Here is a 20,858-nt window from a genome sequence, read left to right as displayed (position 1 = left end):
GTTCCACTAAGCCCCTCGTTCCCTGCCTCCCTAACATCTCAGCAAGCTGTGAAAAAGTTGGTCATTTTAGTTATTCAAATGGTCTCCTTTCAGTTCTTTAAGTCTCAGCCCCAACTTCATTCATTTGAATAACTAAAATGACCAGCTTTGTCACTTTCACATTTGTGTGTTTTGGAGGTCAGTGGTCTTATCTTGCCACAGCATCTGAATAATCCAAATCATGTGACCTGGATGACCCTTCAACAGGTATTCCCAACACAAGTGGAATTAGGCGTCTCTAGTGTACCCGGACTGTGTCGAGTCCCATAGGAATATAGGGGAAGGATCCTTTCCTTTGAATTTGCACAGCAGCAGTGTAGAAAGCATTTAAGTGAGTGCTAACATATCTTCAAGTAAAGGCTTCAAGTAAAGGAAGAGGAGAACGCTGTGTGTGGGGAAAGGTTTCTACAAAGACTAAGTAGGACTCAGCTTGGAGCTTGTAGGATGGGCAGAATTTGGCCAAGAGGACAGTGGATGGGCGAGACTATGTCTGCTGGGCTCCCCGCACCCCCACTTTAATCTCCTTTTCCTCCATAGGTCCGAACAATAAACATGTACAAGGACTTTGATCAAACACCCTACAAACAAGAGATTAATGCCCAGAACCTGATCCAGTGCTGGAGAGAATGTATGGCCATGTCTTCCTACTCGCTGAGGAAAGCAGCCGTGGAAAAATTCAACACGGAGAATTACTGGAAGAAGAAAGGGCTGGCCATAGTCCCCCTGAAGTTTCCTGTCGGCCTTGGCTCAGTCGCTGCTGGTCAGGTCAGTTCTCCAAACACAGGTGGGAACACGCCCAGAAGTGGCCCAGACAAAACAAAAGATGTTGAGGAGACTTTTCCTTAAGTCAGGTTAGCCACGGGGATGCAGTGCCCAGCTGTTAAACTTCTTCCAAGCCGTGCTTAGTCAAGCCAGCTTTCTTCTGGAGGAGACAAGAGCTCCTCTGCCCGCATCCCCACAGTTGGTGAAAAACATTCCTGCTGGGAAATTGGGAGACTTGAGGTTTACTCCTGGCCCTGGCAGTAAACAGTGGAGCCAACTCGCTCTGGGCCTGGATAGCTCACATGGGAAGTAAGAGTGCAGGACCGACACCCTCCACGACTCCGCTCCAGCCCCTGTGATTCTGTGTCGCTGGGCTGTGAATTGAAATGGAGGCTGCAAGGCGTGTGGCGCCCCACTCCTTCTGGGTGGGGTGGGTTGGGGTAAACTAAATCCAGAAAAGTAAATCACTTCAATATCTTTTTAAACACAATTTTCAGAGTTTGTTCATCTCATAGCTGTTAAAAGTGTGAAGGGGAGGACTGGGAGCCTCTCTTGTAGTTTATTTTCTTTATTTGATTAAATAAATCCCCTTGCTTTGTTGCTAAATCCCACTTGCTGTTTCCACCTCTTCATTCATGAATGAAGCTTACCCCTGATGGCTAGTGGGGGACCGTGCTGTTCTGGCTCATGGCGCAGTAGTGACGGGGGAAACCTACTGTCTATTTTCCTACATATATGTGTTTGTGTACATACAGATAAGCCAGAGGAGCGCTCACAATTGGTGTCACTCCTCTTTGCAGGACTCACGCCTTGGGCTGAGCCATGAGGAAGGCATGGCAGGCTTGTTCCCTGATCACGGAAGAGCAGCGAATGGGGGGAGCTGGGAGAGGAGCATTAGTGTGGATGTCATATGTTGAAACAGGAGCTGACGAGGCCAAGAAAAGTGGGGGGGGGGGTCCTCCCACATTCCTGAATCTGCCTGTTCACCTAACTTTCCTAGTTGAGCCTTGGAGTACCTTAGAACGTTTGCATGCAGCTTTGATTTTAGGCAGGGGTGGGTCAGAGAAGTAGTGTTATAAAGGATGATCTTATTGCAGCCTTCTCATTCCTTGCCTGCTTGTGAAGGCAGAAAATAGCACAGAGCCATTTAGTCATCTGCACACAATTGACCCAGATGCAAGAGACAGTCAAAGGGCTATGGGTGAGGAACTAAGGCAAAAACAAGGTTATTAATGAATGATAAGAAAGTGAAACAGCCATATTGCTGATATGGAAAAAGTTTTAGTGGTCTGGATAGAAAATCAAACCAACCACAACATTCCCTTAAATCAAAGCCTAATCCAGAGCAAAGCCCTGACTCTCTTCAATTCTATGATGGCTAACAGAGGTGGATGAAGCTGCAGAAGAAAAGTTTGAAGCTAGCAGTGATTGGTTCGTGAGGTTTAAGGAAGAAGCCACCTCCATAACATGAAAGTGCAAGGTGAAGCAGCAAGTGCTGGTAGAGAAGCTGCGGCGAGTTATCCAGAAGATCTAGCTAACATTACTGATGAAGGTGGCTGCACCAAACAATAGATTTTCAATGGAGACAAAACAACCCTATATTGGAAAAAGATGCCACCTAGGACTTTCATAGCTACAGAGAAGAAGTCAGTGCCTAGCTTCAAGGTTTCAAAGGACAGGCTGACTTTCTTGTTAGGGGTTCATGCAGCTGGTGTCTTTAATTTGAAGCCAGTGCTCATTTGCCATTCTGAAAACCCTAGGGCTCTTAAGGATTATGCTACATCTCCTGTGTCTATGCTCTCGAAATGGAACAACAAAGCCTGGATGACAGTACATCTGTTTTACAGCATAGTTTGCAGAATATTTTAAGGCCAGTGTTGAGATCTACTGCACAGAAAAAATATTCCTTTCAAAATATTGCTACTCATTGACAATGCACCAGGTGACCCAAGAGCTCTGATAGCACAGAGAGATTAATGTTGTTTTCATGCCTGCTAATACAACATCCATTCTGTAGCCCATGAATCAAGGAGTAATTTCAACTTTCAAGTCTTATTATTTAATAAATACATTTCATAAGGCTATAACTACCATAGATAATAATTACTCTGATAGATCTGGGCAAAATTAAATTGAAACTTTCTGGAAAGGATTTATCATTCTAGATGCCATTAAGAACATTCACGATTCATGGAAAGAGGTCAAAATATCAACGTGAACAGGAGTTTGGAAGAAGTTGATTCCAACCCTCAAGGATAACTTTGAGGGCGTCAAGACTTCAGTGGAGGAAGTCACTGTAGATGTGGTGGAAATAGCAAGAGAACTAGAATTAGAAGTGGAGCCTGAAGATGCGACTGAATTGCTACAATCCCATGATAAAATTTTAACCACTGGGGAGTGGTCTGGATAAAAGATCAGACCAACCACAACATTCCCTTAAACCAAAGCCTTCTTACGGATAAGCAGAGAAAGTGGTTTCTTGAGATGGAATCTACTCCTGTGAAGATGCTGCGAACATTGTTGAAGTAACAACAAAGGATTTAGAATATTATACTTACTTAGTTGACAAAGCAGTGGCAGGGTTTGAGAGGATTGACTCCAATTTTGAAAGAAGTTCTACTGTGGGTGAAATTCTATCAAACAGCATCACATGCCACAGAGAAATCTTTCGTGACAGGAAGAGCCAATCAATGCAGCATACTTCATTGTTGTTTTATTTTTAAAAATTGCCACAGCCACCTCAACCTTCAGCAACCACCACCCTGATCAGTCAGCAGCCACCAACATTGAGACAAGACCCTCCACCAGCAAAAAGATTATGATCACTGAAGGCTCGGATGATTGTTACCTTTTTTTTAGCAATAAAATATTTTTAAATGAAGATATGTATATTTTTAGACATATGCTATTGTATTAAATAGACTATAGTATAGTGTAAATGTAAAGTATACTAAATAGACTACAGTATAGTGTAAACATAACTTTTATATGCACTGGGAAACCAAAAACCTTGTGTGACTCACTTTATAGTGACACTCACTTTATTGCCATGATCTGGAAGCAAACTTGCAATCTCTCCAAGGTATGCCTGTGTTCAATTCCTGCACTGTGAACACTAAAGGGCACGGACGGTACCTAATTAGCCTCTGTGTTTCCAGTGCCGTACCACGGAACGTGGCACAGAGTAGGGCTCAAATGTCTAAATGGCTGAGACATTTAGGGAATCTGTGCTATTAAAGCTAACTTCTCACCAATACCAGCAGTTGTTGCTTGAAGATTTGAATTTCCCCGACTAAGCCCTCTATTCATATTGGAGAACCATCTGCTCCAACACTCCAGTTGTGCCGATTTTGTAGATGAAGCTTTGCAGAATTATCTTTTGTGGTTCTAACAATGAACCATCCGGTGGTTCCACTTAACTAAACTGAATTTGACGTTTTAAATGGCCCAAGGAGATTGCAGCATCACATGGAACAAATTACTCAGCAGTCTTTGATAGAAATGCTGCCCTGGACATGCAGGCTGAGTGCTGTCACCAGCAGGGTCACACAATGTAGGAAACGTACAATCCACTATAATTGTAGTTCAATCATATGTGCCAAGTCCAGCTATGAATTACACCCACTTTCTGCAGAGCCAAGGAGGCCAGATGCAGAGTCTACAAGCTTAAGCAACAGATTGAAAGGCTGTGCTATTGCAAGTTCACTTATCAAACATTTATTGAGCACCTACCACAGGTGAGATACTATGTTGCGTTCCAAGAAATGCCTTTGGACATAATCCTTCCTTTCCAGGGACTCGCATTCTAGCCAAGTTCAATCAAGTGCCACAGAATGGGGCCCAGGAGCTACTGTTGCAGCTGGCATTACCTGACATCTAATGCACAACCCCAGGTCCACCAGCTCTGGGGTCTGTGTAGAGGAAAGCTACTCCTCATCTTTATTCTTTTGAGAATAAATGACCAGGAGCCCAAGATGGTGTTTCCAGGAGTCACGTGTCAATGAGCAGTAAAACATGCTCTGCTGCATCTTCCCAAGGCCCTTGGGCATGAGTGTTATGGCTGCTGTGCCTTCTTCACGATTCTAAGAGTCTCCCTTGGGCTGCGAGTGTATGTGCCTTTGTCCTCAGAGAAAGGGCACCCCAATGTCTCTGTTTCCCAGTACATCTCTACTTTACACCTGCTCCCCAAGTAAACGGAGCCCATTTTCACTGTCAAAATTGTCTTATTTGGAACAATAGGGACTTCTGGTTGTCATTCTCTGGGATGATGAACCTTTGGATACCAATAAAGAGGCAGTTTTCCAAGTGTGGTCCACAGCCCATAGGTGGCTGTCAAGGTTCTTTTTTTGGGCAGAGAATTGATCGAGGTATACAGAACTTTCCTTGGGTTTATCTGGTGATTGATGTGAAATTCCATCCACTTTTACTTATGACCAGGGTTGCTTACAAGTAATCTAAGTGGGTAGTTAAGGCTTACTAAAATTTTAGGTTCATTAAGTGGAGATAAGCTTGGTACCAGAATTTTCCGAAGACCCTGCCATTAAATCGTAGATTATTATGCCACTGTGCATAGAAACTTAGATATTAAGAAACCTAGCTGACAGAGCTTTAAGTGACCTCTGGCTTACCCAGACCACATCCATGAGGTTGGCACTTTCCAGCTGAAGAGCTGCAGTGGTTGCCTTGCAGGCTGTCCTGCACTGCAGTGGAACCATGCAGAGACATCTTTTCTAGGACCATATGCTATTGATGTTGTCTTATTAATATATTGGAGGTTCAAAGCGGAGAAAGCATCCTTGTGTTCGGCAGCCCCCTGGGATATCTCCGTACTCTAGTTTAGCACAGGCAGACTTGCAAGAAGGCACATTCTTGTTAATCATAAAACATGTTTAGCTTAGAGTCTGGATGTTTCTTACTGCAGGAGCTTCTTGTGCTATTGGCAGGCTGGTTCCTTCTGGATCCTTGTGAGGTGCCATACAGTTAGATACGATTACTTCCAAGTTCCCTTTCAACTCCAAAGCTCTGTAATTCTGTACCACAATGATTTAGGGTGGGCTTAGCTCATTTTGCAGCAAAAAAATTAATGTCTATTAATCCTGTCTTATTTGGATTTTCATTTTCACTCCTCTGCAACACACCTACAGCTATGGGATTATGTGTACACACAAACAGTTATTCTCCCTCTCACTCAACCTATCTCTACTTAACTTTACATTAAGCCCCCTTCCTCCAAAAAGAAACCTAAAATGTTGCTCCACTCTGGGCCAGGGAGAGAGGGGTTCTTGGAGGTACCAGTGTGCTCAGATGTCCTAGTTAGGAAATAGTAGCTTAAGGAACATAGTCTTGCCATAGACTCAAAGCCACCTAGGGGCAACATGGCCTCTCGTGGGGTGACCACAAGGCAGTACTAGCCCAGTATTGCCCTGGCTCTGCTCAGTACTGTCAGGGCAATGGGAAAAGCATCTCTGTGGTTTTTTTTTTTTTTTTGGCAGGAGCTAGGGAGATGGAAAGGGGGCTCATTTCCAAGGAAAATGTTTTAATTGACATGATATGTGATAATATCATCAAAAAGCTCATGGATACTGTTTTTGTCCTTTCTGCTTAGGCTGCTGCCCTGGTCCACATTTACTTGGATGGTTCTGTGCTGGTCACTCATGGTGGAATTGAAATGGGGCAGGGCGTTCACACTAAAATGATTCAGGTAAGATTGCAAATAACTGGATTAAGTTGGGTGTGTGCTTGTAGAGATGCTCATGAGAGAAAAACTGTCAGTGTATATTTTCCATTCCAACATAAAGGATTAGGAAGCTTTAGTTTTGACTGCTTAAGCTGTTAAGCTATTAGCAGAAACTGGGAAAACAAGCCAATTTTGTAACTGAACTTCCTAAAAGAATGTGTCAGAAGAATCTCCAGTTGTTTTATTGCTAAAGAACGTTGTGTGTTTATTGCTGCTTTCCTTTAGATATACTAACAATTGAGTTGTCTTTTTCGAATCTTTGTTGGGCAATAAAATGATGTCTAAATTCTGACATATTGCATTATTTCTTACCCTTTTCATATTAAGGGCCCCGAATAATTGACAATATAAATTATACTTGATATTTCTAGCCAAATTTTACCAGTTTTCTTTTGGCTCACTTATTTTAGATTAATTTTAAGCTACTGTTTGTATATTAATCATAACAGTAACATTATAGATTATAAAACACTTCAAAGAGGAAGAAAAATTTTCTTTAAAAGACCTTACACAAATCCACCGCTTAGAATAAACAGCATTTGGGGTCTTTCCATCTTGTCTTTTTTCTTTTCCAACAAATTGCTAGCATGCTTTTGTATAATTTTGTATCCTGTTTTTTTTCCCACTGATCCTTATATAGAGTGAGTACTTCCTCCTGTCATTAAGAATCCTTTACAATCATGATTTCTAATGGCTGCATTTGGATGCATGTATAATTTATTTAACCATCCCCCAACTGTTGAACACTTTAGTGAAATTAACTCATGATCATATTAGTGTTTGTTTTCTTGAAATAGATTCCCAGAAGTAGAATTACTTGGTCACAGGGTGTTAGTATTTAAAATTATTTGACACACATCGTAAGATTGTTTTCCAGAAAGTATCCATCTCATTACATCCCTGCATGTTACGGATTGTTGAAAATTTTTAGATAATTTGATAGGTAAATGAAAGTATTTCATTATTACTTTAATTTACATTTTTCTAGATATAGAGATGTTGAATGTATGTTTTATTTCATGTTAACTTGAGAATTGTCTGGTCATACCTTTCCCCATTTGGAGGGTGAGATTTCAGTGTTTTCCTTGTTGAACCACCAGAGACCTTTACATTCTAAGCCTATGCACTGTGTGCAGACGATCTGAGAGCCAAGCATTATGGAAGGGCTCTGTATGCCTATGTCCTTGTAGAAGTTGTGGGCGAACACTATTAAGCCATGCCACTAGCAGGAAAGAGGAGAATTCTGGATGAGCTAAAGTTAGCCATATGATTTTGCTCTCTAGTACTAACAGTAAAGGAAGAATAAAGCAACCAGCTAAGTCCTTGTGTTGGCACATGGCCCTGGCACCATCCCCTTCTTCTGTGACCCGTGTATTCATACTGCTGCTTTTCCAAAGCCCTCGCCCTCTCCATGAGAAGCACTCTATTCCTGGAGCAGCTCCACAAATGTGGATAGGAGATAGACATCTCCTGTCACTGATGAAGTTGTCTTTGCTAGAATTTTGCAGAGTGTGGTGGTGGGAGAGACCTCGAAGGTGTTGACTTCATGATGTGAAAACTTGAATGAAGTATTTCTTCCTGCTTTGGCCTGGGGCCTTACCTCCTCTTTCTGATGTTATTGCATATGAGAAAGTCAAAGAAAAAGAAAATGTATTTAGGACTTGGGGTCCAGACTAGCTACAGGGTTTTTAGAAAAGAGAAACTGGAGGGATTTATGGTTCTGCTCCCTTGGCCATGTCGTGCATCTAAGGGCTTTACACACGTGCTACCACCTGGGCATGTGCACAAGTCCATGACTGATCGAAGTATTTGAAAAGAAACTCTTTCCTAAAATCCAGGTGGCCAGCCGTGAATTAAGAATGCCGATGTCAAACATACATCTGCGTGGGACAAGCACAGAAACTGTCCCCAACGCAAATGTCTCTGGAGGGTCTGTGGTGGCGGATCTCAACGGGTTGGCAGTAAAGGTAACAATCACTGCAGTGGCGTCCAACTCATTAGCCCTTGTCAGGGCCAAATACGTGGGTGGAGCTCAGAAGATGTTGAGAGGTAATGCATCTTTTATCTCCTTCCCCCAGTCTCCTGCTCAGTCAGAGGTACAGCACCCAGCAGCTCTCCTGTGCTGGAAATGCCACCTCTTTTTCTCCCTCACTCCTGACTTCTCACTGGACAGCAAGTCCTTTCAGTTCTACGCAAGGATGTTTCTGTGTCTTTCCACTCGGTGTTATGTTAATATCACTTTGATTCAGGCGCCCACCTCTCGCCAGGGCCATCGCAAGGCTTCTGTCTCTCCACCCCAACTTCCTCACCTTCCACTCTACTGCCCACTAAATCTGATCATGCATGTTTGAAAACAGGGGCCAGTGGTGCCAACAGTTTTTCTAAGTCCTGACTTCTTAGCGCGGCTTACAAGGCCACCACACACACACACACACACACACACACACACACACACACACACAGATGAAACCTTTCACCTCACCTTCTTATAGGATTGGTCTCTTATCCATGTTCCCCCTTAGATAAGCCTATGGAATGACACGTTTCATATTGTTTCAAAACTGGCATTTGCATGAAATTATGCTCGTAATTTTAATTAAAAAATAATCCCTAGGATGCCTGTCAAACTCTTCTAAAACGTCTTGAACCCATCATCAGCAAGAATCCTGGAGGAACTTGGAAGGACTGGGTGAGACTCACTGGTTCTCTGTGTTTTATGTTAGAAAAAAAGGGGGGAGGCGAGAGTGAGAGAAATATGCGTGAATTAAATAGCTGCAGAAAGGGCACATTGAAGGTACCATCGTGAAGGTACCACCGTTGCATAATGATAAATCAGAGGCCCTTTGGCTCTCAGCACATGGAAATCCTATCACCATGTGGTGGAAGAACTCTTGCACCTGGGAAAATTTTCTGTTATAGAAAAAGATGGTTATTCTGCCAGAACTCCTGTTTTAGGCTAGAATTACTTAATGTTTCTTCATGTCAAACCTACGTATTTTCTGGATAATAGCTGTAAATCTGCTTGTTCTCCTTTTTTGGGTTCCACTGTTCCTAAAATAGAAAAACAATATTAGCATCATTCTGTGAAAGTAAAAATCATGTAAGCACTCATTAAGAAATAGTAAACCAACCCACTGGGTATACGTCCATCCAGTAGTAGACGCTCAGTGGAATGGAAATATTTAACTCCTTCCTTTTATCTACTTACAATCTATTTGGAAGTGAAGAAACATATTCTAAAGTCAACTAGCAAACTTTTCCAAGTAATAGCTTATAAAGTACCAGATGATGTGGAACGAATATCCATAAAAACTGGGAGCATGTGTCATGCTGACTATTCTAGAATGTTGGGTTTTGCAACATTAAAAGCACAGCTCTGGGGAAAATTATATGTGGGGAGTCCCACTTAGAAATGGTTCTTGCTATTCTATAGAGTAAGGACTCATTTTATGATGCGTATTTATGGGAGCTCTCAATCCTTTCTGGGCATATTTGTTTCTTCCCTCTGCACTGTACTGCCTGAGCCCAAAAGGCTGAGTCAGTCTGGAGACAGCTGGAGAGAGACGCAGCGTGGAGAGTCAGTCCTCCACCAGCCCACTTTCTTCTGTAACGACTGCATTTCTCACCTTCTTTCTTAGACCTGGGGACTTGGACCTAATCCCCATTTTTCTGTAGAGTAGTCAACTGTGTGCACTACAGAGTCAGGAGAACTTTTGGTGCAATTGGTGCAATTTAGCAAAATTATTCCCCCTCAGCTGAAACTGTTATGGATACCTGATAATAAAATGAAACATCTAACCAATCATTGTTTCCTACAATGTCCCATGTTAATAGGCAGAGTCTTTCCAGATAAGTGAGTGGATTTCTTCATAAGCAGAACATATGTTGATGACGTTAGCCTAGTCCATAAGTACAACATACCACCCAGGCATTTATTACCATCATACGCACTGGACAAATGCTGTTGCTACAAGCAGTGAACCACAAATGCCTGTAGAGATGGAGAATGCTGAAAGGAACAAATTAATCTTAGTCCTTCTTAATTATTACTGCTGATAGCTTTATTTAACATGTAGTCAAATTCAAATTGGAGTCTTGAGTGATTCTTTCTTTAGACATCCTTAGTGCATTGTGTTACGCTTTTCCTTCACAGGCACAGACTGCTTTTGATGAAAGCATTAGCCTTTCGGCTGTTGGATACTTCAGGTAAACCATCCTTTCAGTCACATGCTATGGAAAATAACAGTGATATCTTGAGGAGGAGTTTCAGTTTTGTTTGTCATTTTGGCAAAAATTGATTTTATACCTTGTATGTACCCATAATTATAAAGATTATATTTAATATTAGCTGCCAGTTAATCCGAGTGTCCAGAAAGACTTTTGCTAGGAAAAATAGGCACACAAATAAGATTCAACTGAATTGATGATTCAAATCATACTGAATGGTATTATAAGGCTCTCTGGGATTAATACTTTGAATCCACAGCAGTGGCTGACTTTTTGTTGAAAACACAGTCTCTCTCTTAAGTTAAGAAACAAAGGTAGGAGGATGCAAATTGAACCCATAAGATAGGTACCATTTTACACCTTCAGGATTGGCAAAAAAATTCGACAATAGCCAGGTAAAAAGATGTGAAACAACAGGATCTCACTTAATTTGGAAAACATTTTAGTAAGTTATTTTACTGGAGAATGAAAGCCATCAGAGAGCAGGGTCATATGAAGTCTTGTGTGGTTTGGATACTTTGCCAGTTGTCATGGGCATCCTGGCACTGGCTGGCTCTTGGAACAGGCATTGTTCCACTCCAGGCTTGCGGGAGCAGAGGAGAGAGGGTAGAGTCCTGGCAAGCTGCTGGCCTGTGCTTCTTTTTTACCATTGACATGTATCTGATGTCCTTAAAGAGGAGTTGGGAACAGAGCAGGCTATGGAGCCCAATAGTGAGAGACCAGAGTAGTAGCAAAGGATGAGACCCAGGGACCTGGCCCCTCGCACACAAGGTTGATTTCTGAAGCCAGAAAGATAGACAAAGGAGGCCAGTGTGTGTCTTTGAAATAGAGTTTGGTGATACACGTTGAATTCCCCAAATCTGATGACAGTACGGTTACATATGACCCAACATTAGCCAAAAGCAATAAGATGGCTGATCATGAAGTCAGCACCTCACCCTCAAAAGTAAGGAGTCATCAGCCAGGAGTAATAGGATGTGTTTATCAGACAAAGCAAGTTAAATAAGAAAGAACTAAATATTTATTTATTCAACAGACTTACTGAGTATGCATTATATATTGGTATATCATTGTACGAGCATATTCCTCTGGTTTGCACAACTCTTATGGGTCTGTGTAATCATCATAGTCTGTGATTAGGGGACTTGATCAGTTAACACCACTCCTCAATCATCCTGTTTCCTCCAGGGGTTATGAGTCGGACATGAACTGGGAGAAAGGTGAAGGCCATCCCTTCGAATACTTTGTTTATGGAGCTGCCTGTTCCGAGGTTGAAATAGACTGCCTGACGGGGGCTCATAAGGTCAGTTCCAATCAGAAAGATCTTCAAGTTGCACTTAAGATGCACCTACATTCCACAGATGCCACCTCTCTGAGGAGAGGTGGGTGTGGGACAGCACTTGGCCTACGGGTGATTTCTCTGGAGTACCAGGAGAAAATGCTCAGCATTTGCCTTGGGGGTATCATTGCATCCAGTGGAAAACAACTGGTGGCCCATCTTCTTTATTTACCTGGCCCTTTGCAATGGAGTCAGGAAAGAAACTACTTCAAGAGAGAAACACAGCCTAAGGGGGCTTCCATGTGGACTGGTGGCACAACCAGCAATCCTGACCTCTTGTGAGAAGTGCCAAACTGTGACATTCTTTTTTTTTTTTTTTTTGAGATAGTATCTCACTCTGTTGCCCAGGCTAGAGTGCCGTGGTGTCAGCCTAGCTCACAGCAACCTCCAACTCCTGGGCTCAAGCAATCCTCCTGCCTCAGTAGCTGCGACTACAGGCATGCGCCACCATGCCCGGCTAATTTTTTATATATATTTTTTTAGTTGTCCAGCTAATTTCTTTCTATTTTTTTAGTAGAGACGGGGTCTCGCTCTTGCTCAGGCTGGTCTCGAACTCCTGAGCTCAAACGATCCGCCTGCCTCAGCCTCCCAGAGTGCTAGGATTATAGGCGTGAGCCACCACACCCGGCCAAAATTGTGACATTCTCGAAGATTTCATAGGCATCCATGTTCCACTAACAAGCACCAAGAGCCAGCCCAGGGAGGGCAGTGGCCGGTTTTTTATATCTTTTACTTTTAGGTCTTGCTTTTTAGATCATTTAAGAGCATTCTTATGCTTTTAAGGGATGCCATGAAGAGATGCATACACAGATTCACATGCACACACACATACACACACACAACTCAGCAAGTCGTAGTGTCAGATTTATTCTCTCCTCTGCTCCAAAACTGAAAAATCTAGAACAGCAGATGACAGTTTAAAGACTTTTTTGTTGATGCATCCTGAACTCTATGGAACTCTATGGTAAACATCACTCTGCCAGTTGTATTCTAGCCATGAAGTTTTGCAATAAGAATGATGAGGGCCATAGACATTATTTTTTGCTGTGTCATATGATGTGAGTTAAACTCAATCTGTTGCATCACCCAGCTTGAATTAAAATCAAGTAAATATTTTTTCTCCTATTTTTTCCAAGAAAAAAAAAGCAGTGCTTAAGCTGGTTAAAAATATTTGTATAACTTTGAAAGTTTTACATAATAAACTTAGTCACATAATAAAATCTTTGTTGCTTCTTCTCCTGAAATAATGTGGCCCAAAGAAAGGTTTTATACCAAAGCTAGCCTGGCAGGAACTGTTTCTCAGTTTCAAGTTATCTTCATTAAAATAAACATTTTAACTTTTTTTTTTTATTACTAGAACCTCAGAACAGATATTGTCATGGATGTTGGCTACAGTATAAACCCAGCCCTTGACATAGGCCAGGTATGTGTGACTGATGCGCCTTGCTTTCCTATTTGTAAAAGCCAAAGCTGATGTGGGGTCTGCAGGGGAACATTCCATCAGGTTTATTCATCATCTTGTATTTCTACCCCTTTAGTCAAACTTTCCATTCAGGCCAGCTGCAGAACTCAAATTTCTTACTGTTTAAAAAGGGGAAGGAAAAAAGGTGTCTTTAGGTACTTTTTGAAGAAACATACAGTCTGCAATTGGAGCTTGAGTGAAGCAACACCAAGCCTGGAGGTGACCAGTGAGCCCCAAACCTTTGGGGTATGAGTAGAGTTTGTGCTGAGGGCCGAGCCTTCGCCATAAGGTGGGCTGCAGCTTCAAGGAGCTTAAGGTTGTGTTGGGACAACAAACCTCAAATAGTCAGAGCAGTAGCTATTGATAGGCAGCCTGTGGGCTGAATTCTACCTACAGACATTTTAAAATTTAAATTTGAAATAATTGACAAGGTTGGAAAATCACAAATATGTAGCTTCTCTTGAAAACAGAAAACTTGCCAGTGCTGGACCTGCATTTCCATAAGGCACAAGTCGGTTAGCCGCACCCCCAGAGAGTCACACACTCTCCAGTGACACAGGACCCACCTGGAATCTTCACACACTTGCTTTACCTGCCTCGAACCCGTGCACGGTTCAGCTCACCGCCTCCAACTTAGAGCGTAATCTAAGGTCCTCTCCAGTCATGTCACTGTGTCGTCAGACTGGGAAGAATCTAGGGCGTGGAGAAGTCAAAGGAGGCTTCAGGGAGGACCTAGGTGTGCACCAGGTTGTCAAGGGAAGAGCAAGAAACACCGTTCTGGTGAAGAAGAGTGAAGGAAATCAACCAAAAGAAAGACATGAAATTCAGCACACGTGTTCACAGCCTGCGAAGAGGCCAGGGCGGATGACCATGGCGAGGGCCTGTGTGGGAGGAGAGGGTCTGAGGCAGAGTCAGAGAGCAGAAGAGGCCGTAGGGAGGCCCCCCAGAGACAGGACTTAACTTAGTGGGAGGAGGTGATGTGGCCGCGGAGTGGCCTGGAGTTTTAGGAACACTTGTCTTTACCTCAGAGTCCAGAGATGTGAGGCCGGCAGCTTGTGAGCCTGGTGGGGGATGAGATGACGGGATTCCAGCTTCTGCTAGTGCACCGGGGTCTGTGGACACAGTCAGAGCGTTTCATCTGCCTCACAGGCAGAAAAATGAGGGTGTTTGGGCTCCAGGCTCTGTGAAGACTCTTCTCAAGCTGTCATTTCAATGGCCAAACCAAGATCAGAACCCAAGTCGTTGGACTTTGAACTTAGCGCTGCATGGGATGTTTAGAAATGCTTTTAGGAAAACTTTCAGCGACACTCTCCAAGAACCCTGAAAACCCGCTTAAACTGTAATTGAAAAATTCCAACAAACAGCATCAAGTTGAAATGCTACTTACTGTTACTGTATTTTCTCATACATGGGAATTCTCTTTTTTTTTTTTTTTTTTTTTTTTTTTTTTTTGGCTCAGATTGAAGGTGCGTTTATTCAAGGCATGGGGCTTTATACCATAGAGGAACTGGATTATTCTCCTCAGGGCCTTCTGTACACTCGTGGTCCAAGCCAATATAAAATTCCTGCCGTCTGTGACATCCCCAAGGAATTGCACATTGCTTTGTTGCCTCCGTCTCAAAACTCGAATACCCTGTATTCGTCTAAGGTAAACCCTGCTCTGGGAACAGATGCACGTTTATATGATGCCTGTGGGGCGGCAGGAGGGCTACATCCACCTCTTGGTTGGGATTTTTACCAAGGCTATGGAAGAAAAATCCCTATTAAACATTTTAATTATAAAGTAATTTAAGAACAGGATAAAAAAATTTGAATATTCCAAATCCTGGAGACTAATACGAACTACTGTTGCCATCAGGTTATATCTGATTTGTCATCTTGCAATAATTATCTTTATGCTTATATGAGGCTTTTTGTGTTTGGCATTCTTTCCTTAGGCTAGATTTCTACGAATGGGAATATTGGGTCAAAATATGAAATTACTTTTTTAAAAAAATATTTACATGGTATATAATATTATATGCATATACACTATATATGCACATATACATATGTACACATATATACACAGTGAGAGAAAGAGTCACCATCTAGCTGGCTTGCTTCCCTGCCAGGGTATGGGAGAGTCCGGGGTGTTCCTGGGCTGCTCGGTGTTCTTCGCTCTCTGGGACGCGGTGTGTGCAGCACGGCAGGAGAGAGGCCTGTCTGGGCCCGTGAGGCTCAGCAGCCCGCTGACCCCAGAGAAGATTAGGATGGCCTGTGAAGACAAGTTCACAAAAATGGTGCGTTCTGCCCAGTGGAAAAAAACAATTACAGAATTCTGAATTTCGGGCCCCTGTCCTTGTGGTAAAGTTTCGTTAACCCACTGCTATTGTCGTCCGTGGAAGAAAAGGTGACAGGAATCCTTAGGACATTTGGGCAGGAGAAAAGCAGAGTGGCCCTTGAACTTGAGCCCCGTGGGTTGCGTTTTTTCATCTGCCTGGCCCTGCTTGGCTTGCAGTGGGACTCAGTTCTCTACCACTTGACAGAAGAAGGTTCATTCCTGTTAATTGTATGTTCCTCCCTTGTTCTGTTCCCTTCCGAGGACATCCTGGTCAGGAATAGAAGTTCAGAAACTGTGCCCTGAACCTAGGACACCCAGGCCAAGGATATGGGCCCCTCCGACGGTCTGCCTCCATCCCGACCCCAAACAGCCACCGGGAAAGTGGGATCACAGGAATCCCCCCGGCAACAGCTCCGCTGCCAAGCAGACGCTCAGCCCTCCTTGGGTGTTTTCAGTGACCAGGTTTTTAATGATGGCAGGAAGTCAAGCTGTGCACAGTTATTGCCTGACTCTAAGAAAGCTGTTCCTTGCTTTGAAAGGAAAGCCCCTCCTCCACTCCCCCACGCTGGCTCTTTGTGGCATCGTTCATGGCTCTCCCTAGGCCCCCACCAGCCACCCCTTCCATGCTGGAGAAACAGAGACCACCCCCACTTTTCATGGCCCTCTCCCAGCGTAAGACCATAACCCTGTAGCCACCCCACCCTCTCCCGGATCCCTCCACAGGTCACAGCTGCTGTTCCCTGACCTCTCACAGTCTGGTTGCCCCCTGGTGGTTTTTAGCCTATTTTATGTTCTGCTATTTTTCACCTAAGTCACAAACATTTTCCAAATAGCGACTATCCAAATTTATTCTTTTATTCTAGATTCCAAGAGATGAACCTGGATCCTACGTTCCTTGGAATGTACCCATATAAATCAAATACAAACTTCTGGAGAAAATGGGGTGACTCTTCCTGCATGGCAATCTATTCAGTCTCTATGCTCTAAGATGCTAGATCCGAAAGACAGATTTTCACAGTTCAGAAATCATCCCACAGAGTGTTGCTTTTGTATGAAGCTGACTTGAAATGTTCCATTTAGGTTTGATAGATATGCTTAAGCAATTTATAAATCATTTTAAATGGTATAAATACTAATTGGTTTCCTCTAGGGTGATAGTCTCCATCACTCTGTCCCTTAGATCCATCCAGCTAAATGGAATAGACGAAGACTTGTGTGTGACTCATATTTGGCTTGTATCCACCAACAGGAATTATACTGTCTAGTGCAGGGCAATTTTCTAAATAATTCTATTATTAGCATAAACTATAAAGTTGTCATTTTTTTCTCATTTGTCCTTTTCTGCTATCACCTTCTTTTTCTTGTCAGGATAAAATATAGACACTGTACCTAAAAAGTCTGTGGGATCAAAGAAAAAATAGAAAATTGGACTTCATCAAAGCTAAAAAACTAAAAACGTTTGTGCTTTAAAGGATACTATCAAGAAATTAAGAAGAAACCCAAGAATAGGAGAAAATATTTGTAAATCATATATCTGATAAAGGTCTTTTATCCAGAATACATAAAGAACTTTTATAACTGAACAATAAAAAGACGAATAACTCAATTTAAAAATGGGCAAAGAAATTGCTGGATCATATGGTAGTTCTGTTTTTAGTTTTTACCCTAAATACCCTGACTTGATTATTACATATTCTATGCATATAAGAAAATATTACATGTATCCCATGAATATGTACAAATACTATGAATCAATAAAATTTTTTAAATGGGCAAAGGACTTGAATAGACATTTCTCCAAAGAAGATAAATAAATGGCCAATAAGCACATGAAAAGATACTCAAACTCAATGGTCATTAAGAAAATGCAAATCAAAATCACAATGAGATACCATTTCACACATACTAGGGTGGTTATAATCAAAATGATATGTGGAGAAATTGGAACCTTCTTCATTCCTGGGGAGCATGTAGAATGGTGTAGACACTGTGGAAAACAGTTTGGCAATTCCTCAAAAAGTTAAACATAGTCAACATAGAAGTTAAACATGGAATTATCATACTCTTAGGTATATACCCAAGAGAATTAAAAACATGTTCAAACAAAAATTTGTTCATAAATGTTCATAGCATTATTCATAATGTCCAAAAAGTGTAAACAACCCAAATTTCCATCAACTGATAAAATGCAATAAATGAAATGTGGTATATCCGCACAAGGGAATTCTATTCAGCCATATGAAAAATAAAGTACTGTTACATTATAACACGAATAGACCCACATTATCCAGATGAAAGAAGCCAGACACAAAAGGCCACATATTGTATGATTCCATCTATACAAAATGTTCAGAATAGGCAAATTCATAAAGATAGAAAGTAGATTAATGGTTGCCAGAGGCTGAGGGGAGAGAGGACTGCTAATGGGTATGGAATTTCTTTTTGGGGTGATAAAAATGTTCTAAAATTGGTGGCAATGATTGTACAATGTGAATATACTAAAAGCAACCGAATTGTACACTTTATAAATCTGAGTTTTATGGTATGTGAATTATATCTCAATTTTTTAAAAGAAGCATCTGTGGAGAGAAACAGAAAACTTGGGAAAGGTTGAGAAATTGTAAGAATGATGAGAAATCTACCCCGATGGCATTGGGAGACATGGAAACCTCAAAGGGAGGCTAAGCAAGACACAGTCACGGAAAAACTCCGTTTCCATTAATAGCAGAGCAAAGCACCTGCACTGAGCTATTCTATAAAGCACTAGAGACTTAAGACATGATATCTTCTCTCTGTCACACCATCAGCGTGGAGACTGTTGTCCCTGGGGCACGGTTAAGACTGTAACAGTTCTTTAGTGGCCTCAGACTAATGACTAAGGTCATTCTTGTTATGGTTTCGTGGGTCTCTCCCTTTAGAGAACAGATTTTCTCATTAATACCACAGATATTTATGGAGCGTCTCCTCTGTGCCAGGCGCTGTTCTAGGCATTTGGGATAGATCAGTAAACAAAATAGACAGAGATCCCTGTCCTGGGGAAGATCCTATTCTGGTCAGGGGAGACAGATTAAAATAAAATATAAAATAAAAATAATAAGGGAATGAAAGAATATGACTGATGTTGGTGAGGGCTAAGGGGAAAGTAGAGGTTGAGCAGGTTACTCATGGCTGATAGAGAGTGAGGGGCAGGAGCAGGTTGCAGCTGGACTAGGTTAGGGAAGGCCCTGCCAAGGTGGCAGTGTGGGCTGAGCAGGTATCCGGAGGAAGTGTGCTCCAGGAGAGGGCACTAGAGCACAGTCACCCCAGGGGGGCTGGGAGGCATGCTGGCGAGAGGAATGGGCCCAGCCTGTCTGTGGGACAGCAGTGGGGCCACGTGCCACGTGCCTGGTGCAGAGTCAGGGAATGGGCAGTCACGTGGGCCCTTGAGGCCATTGTCAGGACTTGGGGTTTTCGCCTGGGCGAAGGCAGAGCAGAGGAGCAACGTGAACTTGGTAATAACTTCTGTTGTGGAGGATCACCCTGAATGCTGTACTGACGCAGGTCGTGGGAGGCAAGGGCAGAAGGGCAGACATAGTTCTCCTCTGCCTTCTCCCTCTCTCTTTTGGGGGTGCCTCCCTTTCGTCCCTTTGCCAACTCCTCCGCCTCCATCCTGCCTCTGTGGATGCTGGAATTCCCGAGGGGCCACGGGTCCTCGTTTCCCATCATCTCACGTGCTCCCTGGCCGGTGACCTTCTTTACTCCCTGCTGGGGAAGACTCTATTGCTCAAGCTTTAGCTCTATAAACCCAACTCTCGCTTGTTATTGCCACTTGGATGTCTGAAAGGCCCCTCAGACTTAATGTGTCCCAAACAGATCTCTTTGGCAGTACAGCCATCCACAGGTTGTTAAGGCCAGAAACAGGGGAATGATCTGAAATGCTCTGTGCTCTCCATGCACCCCCCATTCAGGCACGAAATCCTGGCAATCCCACCTCGAGACAGTTCCTGAATCTGCCTCTCCCTTGCTTTACTTCCATGGCTGCTATGTTATTCCAAGCCACCTTCCTTTCTCCCTTGACTATTGCAATGGTCTCCTTCTGATTTCCCTGCATTCATTTCGCTTCCCTTCCAAACCGTTCTCCCTCTCGAAGCCACAGTTATATGCGAATACTTATGGACACACACACACCTGTGCACACACAATGTGATCATGTTACACCCTTGCCTAAAACCCTTCAATGGCTTCCTGTTCATTTCGCCACAGCCTTTGCCTGTGTCCTCTGCCTGGTAGGTGCTATTGCTTCCACCCCACTTTGGTCTGAGTGCTACTACGTGGTTACATGAACAAAAGTAACTTGAGGATCTTGTTAAAGTGTAAGTCCTAAGGTCCTGCAAGCCCAGAGGCGAGAGGGTAATCTGGAAGTGGAACGTTCAGAACCAAGGCCCAGTAGGACTGGAAGGAGAAGCAGGCTGTGTGAGCAGGTGGCCCAGACCCAGCCACCCGCCACTGCTGCTTCCACATCTCTCCCTCAGCTCACACCTGGAGCCACTGGACAGAGTGGAGGGTCCCTTAAGACAAGCTGACGGAGAAGGGAAAAGTCTGAGCTTGGCTCACAAGTACTGGCTCCATGTGCACGTACAAGCCAGATATGCGCAGTGTCTGCACTACAGCCCCTTTAAGAGGTGGTGAGGGAAAGTCTTCCCAACGGGTAGAGCTTTGGGAAACATACCTGGTTAACCACTTTATGTGGAAAACAGAAGTGGCCCAAGGTTAGAATATACACGGAGCAGCAAAATGTTTGGCCGTCTGGCCAGGGTCCTGGAGGGGAAAGGCTGCACACAAGACTCCATGCATGGGCGCATGGAGTGGGCACAACGTGGGAAGATTGTCGTATCACAGTCAACACCAGCAGAAAGCTCCTGCCATGAAAGAGTTGCTAAATAACCAGGTGGACAAAATGACATGGCCATGTGACATTAGCCAGGCTCTG

General features: G+C 43.2%; 1 protein-coding gene across 1 annotated transcript in view; it reads left to right on the top strand.

Moving 5' to 3' along the window:
- Positions 1–17,187, top strand: part of LOC105819244 (aldehyde oxidase-like) — a 68,781-nt gene extending 51,594 nt beyond the window's left edge. The window contains 10 exon segments of the mRNA XM_012655451.1: positions 577–804; positions 6,407–6,502; positions 8,377–8,505; positions 9,153–9,227; positions 10,692–10,744; positions 11,954–12,068; positions 13,462–13,527; positions 15,026–15,214; positions 15,681–15,848; positions 16,753–17,187. Coding sequence (XP_012510905.1) covers positions 577–804; positions 6,407–6,502; positions 8,377–8,505; positions 9,153–9,227; positions 10,692–10,744; positions 11,954–12,068; positions 13,462–13,527; positions 15,026–15,214; positions 15,681–15,848; positions 16,753–16,803 — 1,170 coding nt within the window. The 3' untranslated portion in view covers positions 16,804–17,187.
- Positions 17,188–20,858: the final 3,671 nt, after the last annotated feature.

The sequence above is a fragment of the Propithecus coquereli genome, unplaced genomic scaffold (genome assembly GCF_000956105.1).
Source record: "Propithecus coquereli isolate 6110/MARCELLA unplaced genomic scaffold, Pcoq_1.0 Scaffold113, whole genome shotgun sequence".
NCBI classification, from domain to species: Eukaryota; Metazoa; Chordata; class Mammalia; order Primates; family Indriidae; genus Propithecus; species Propithecus coquereli.
Note: the sequence above shows the minus strand (reverse complement) of the source record. Positions and strands in the feature narration are given on the sequence as shown.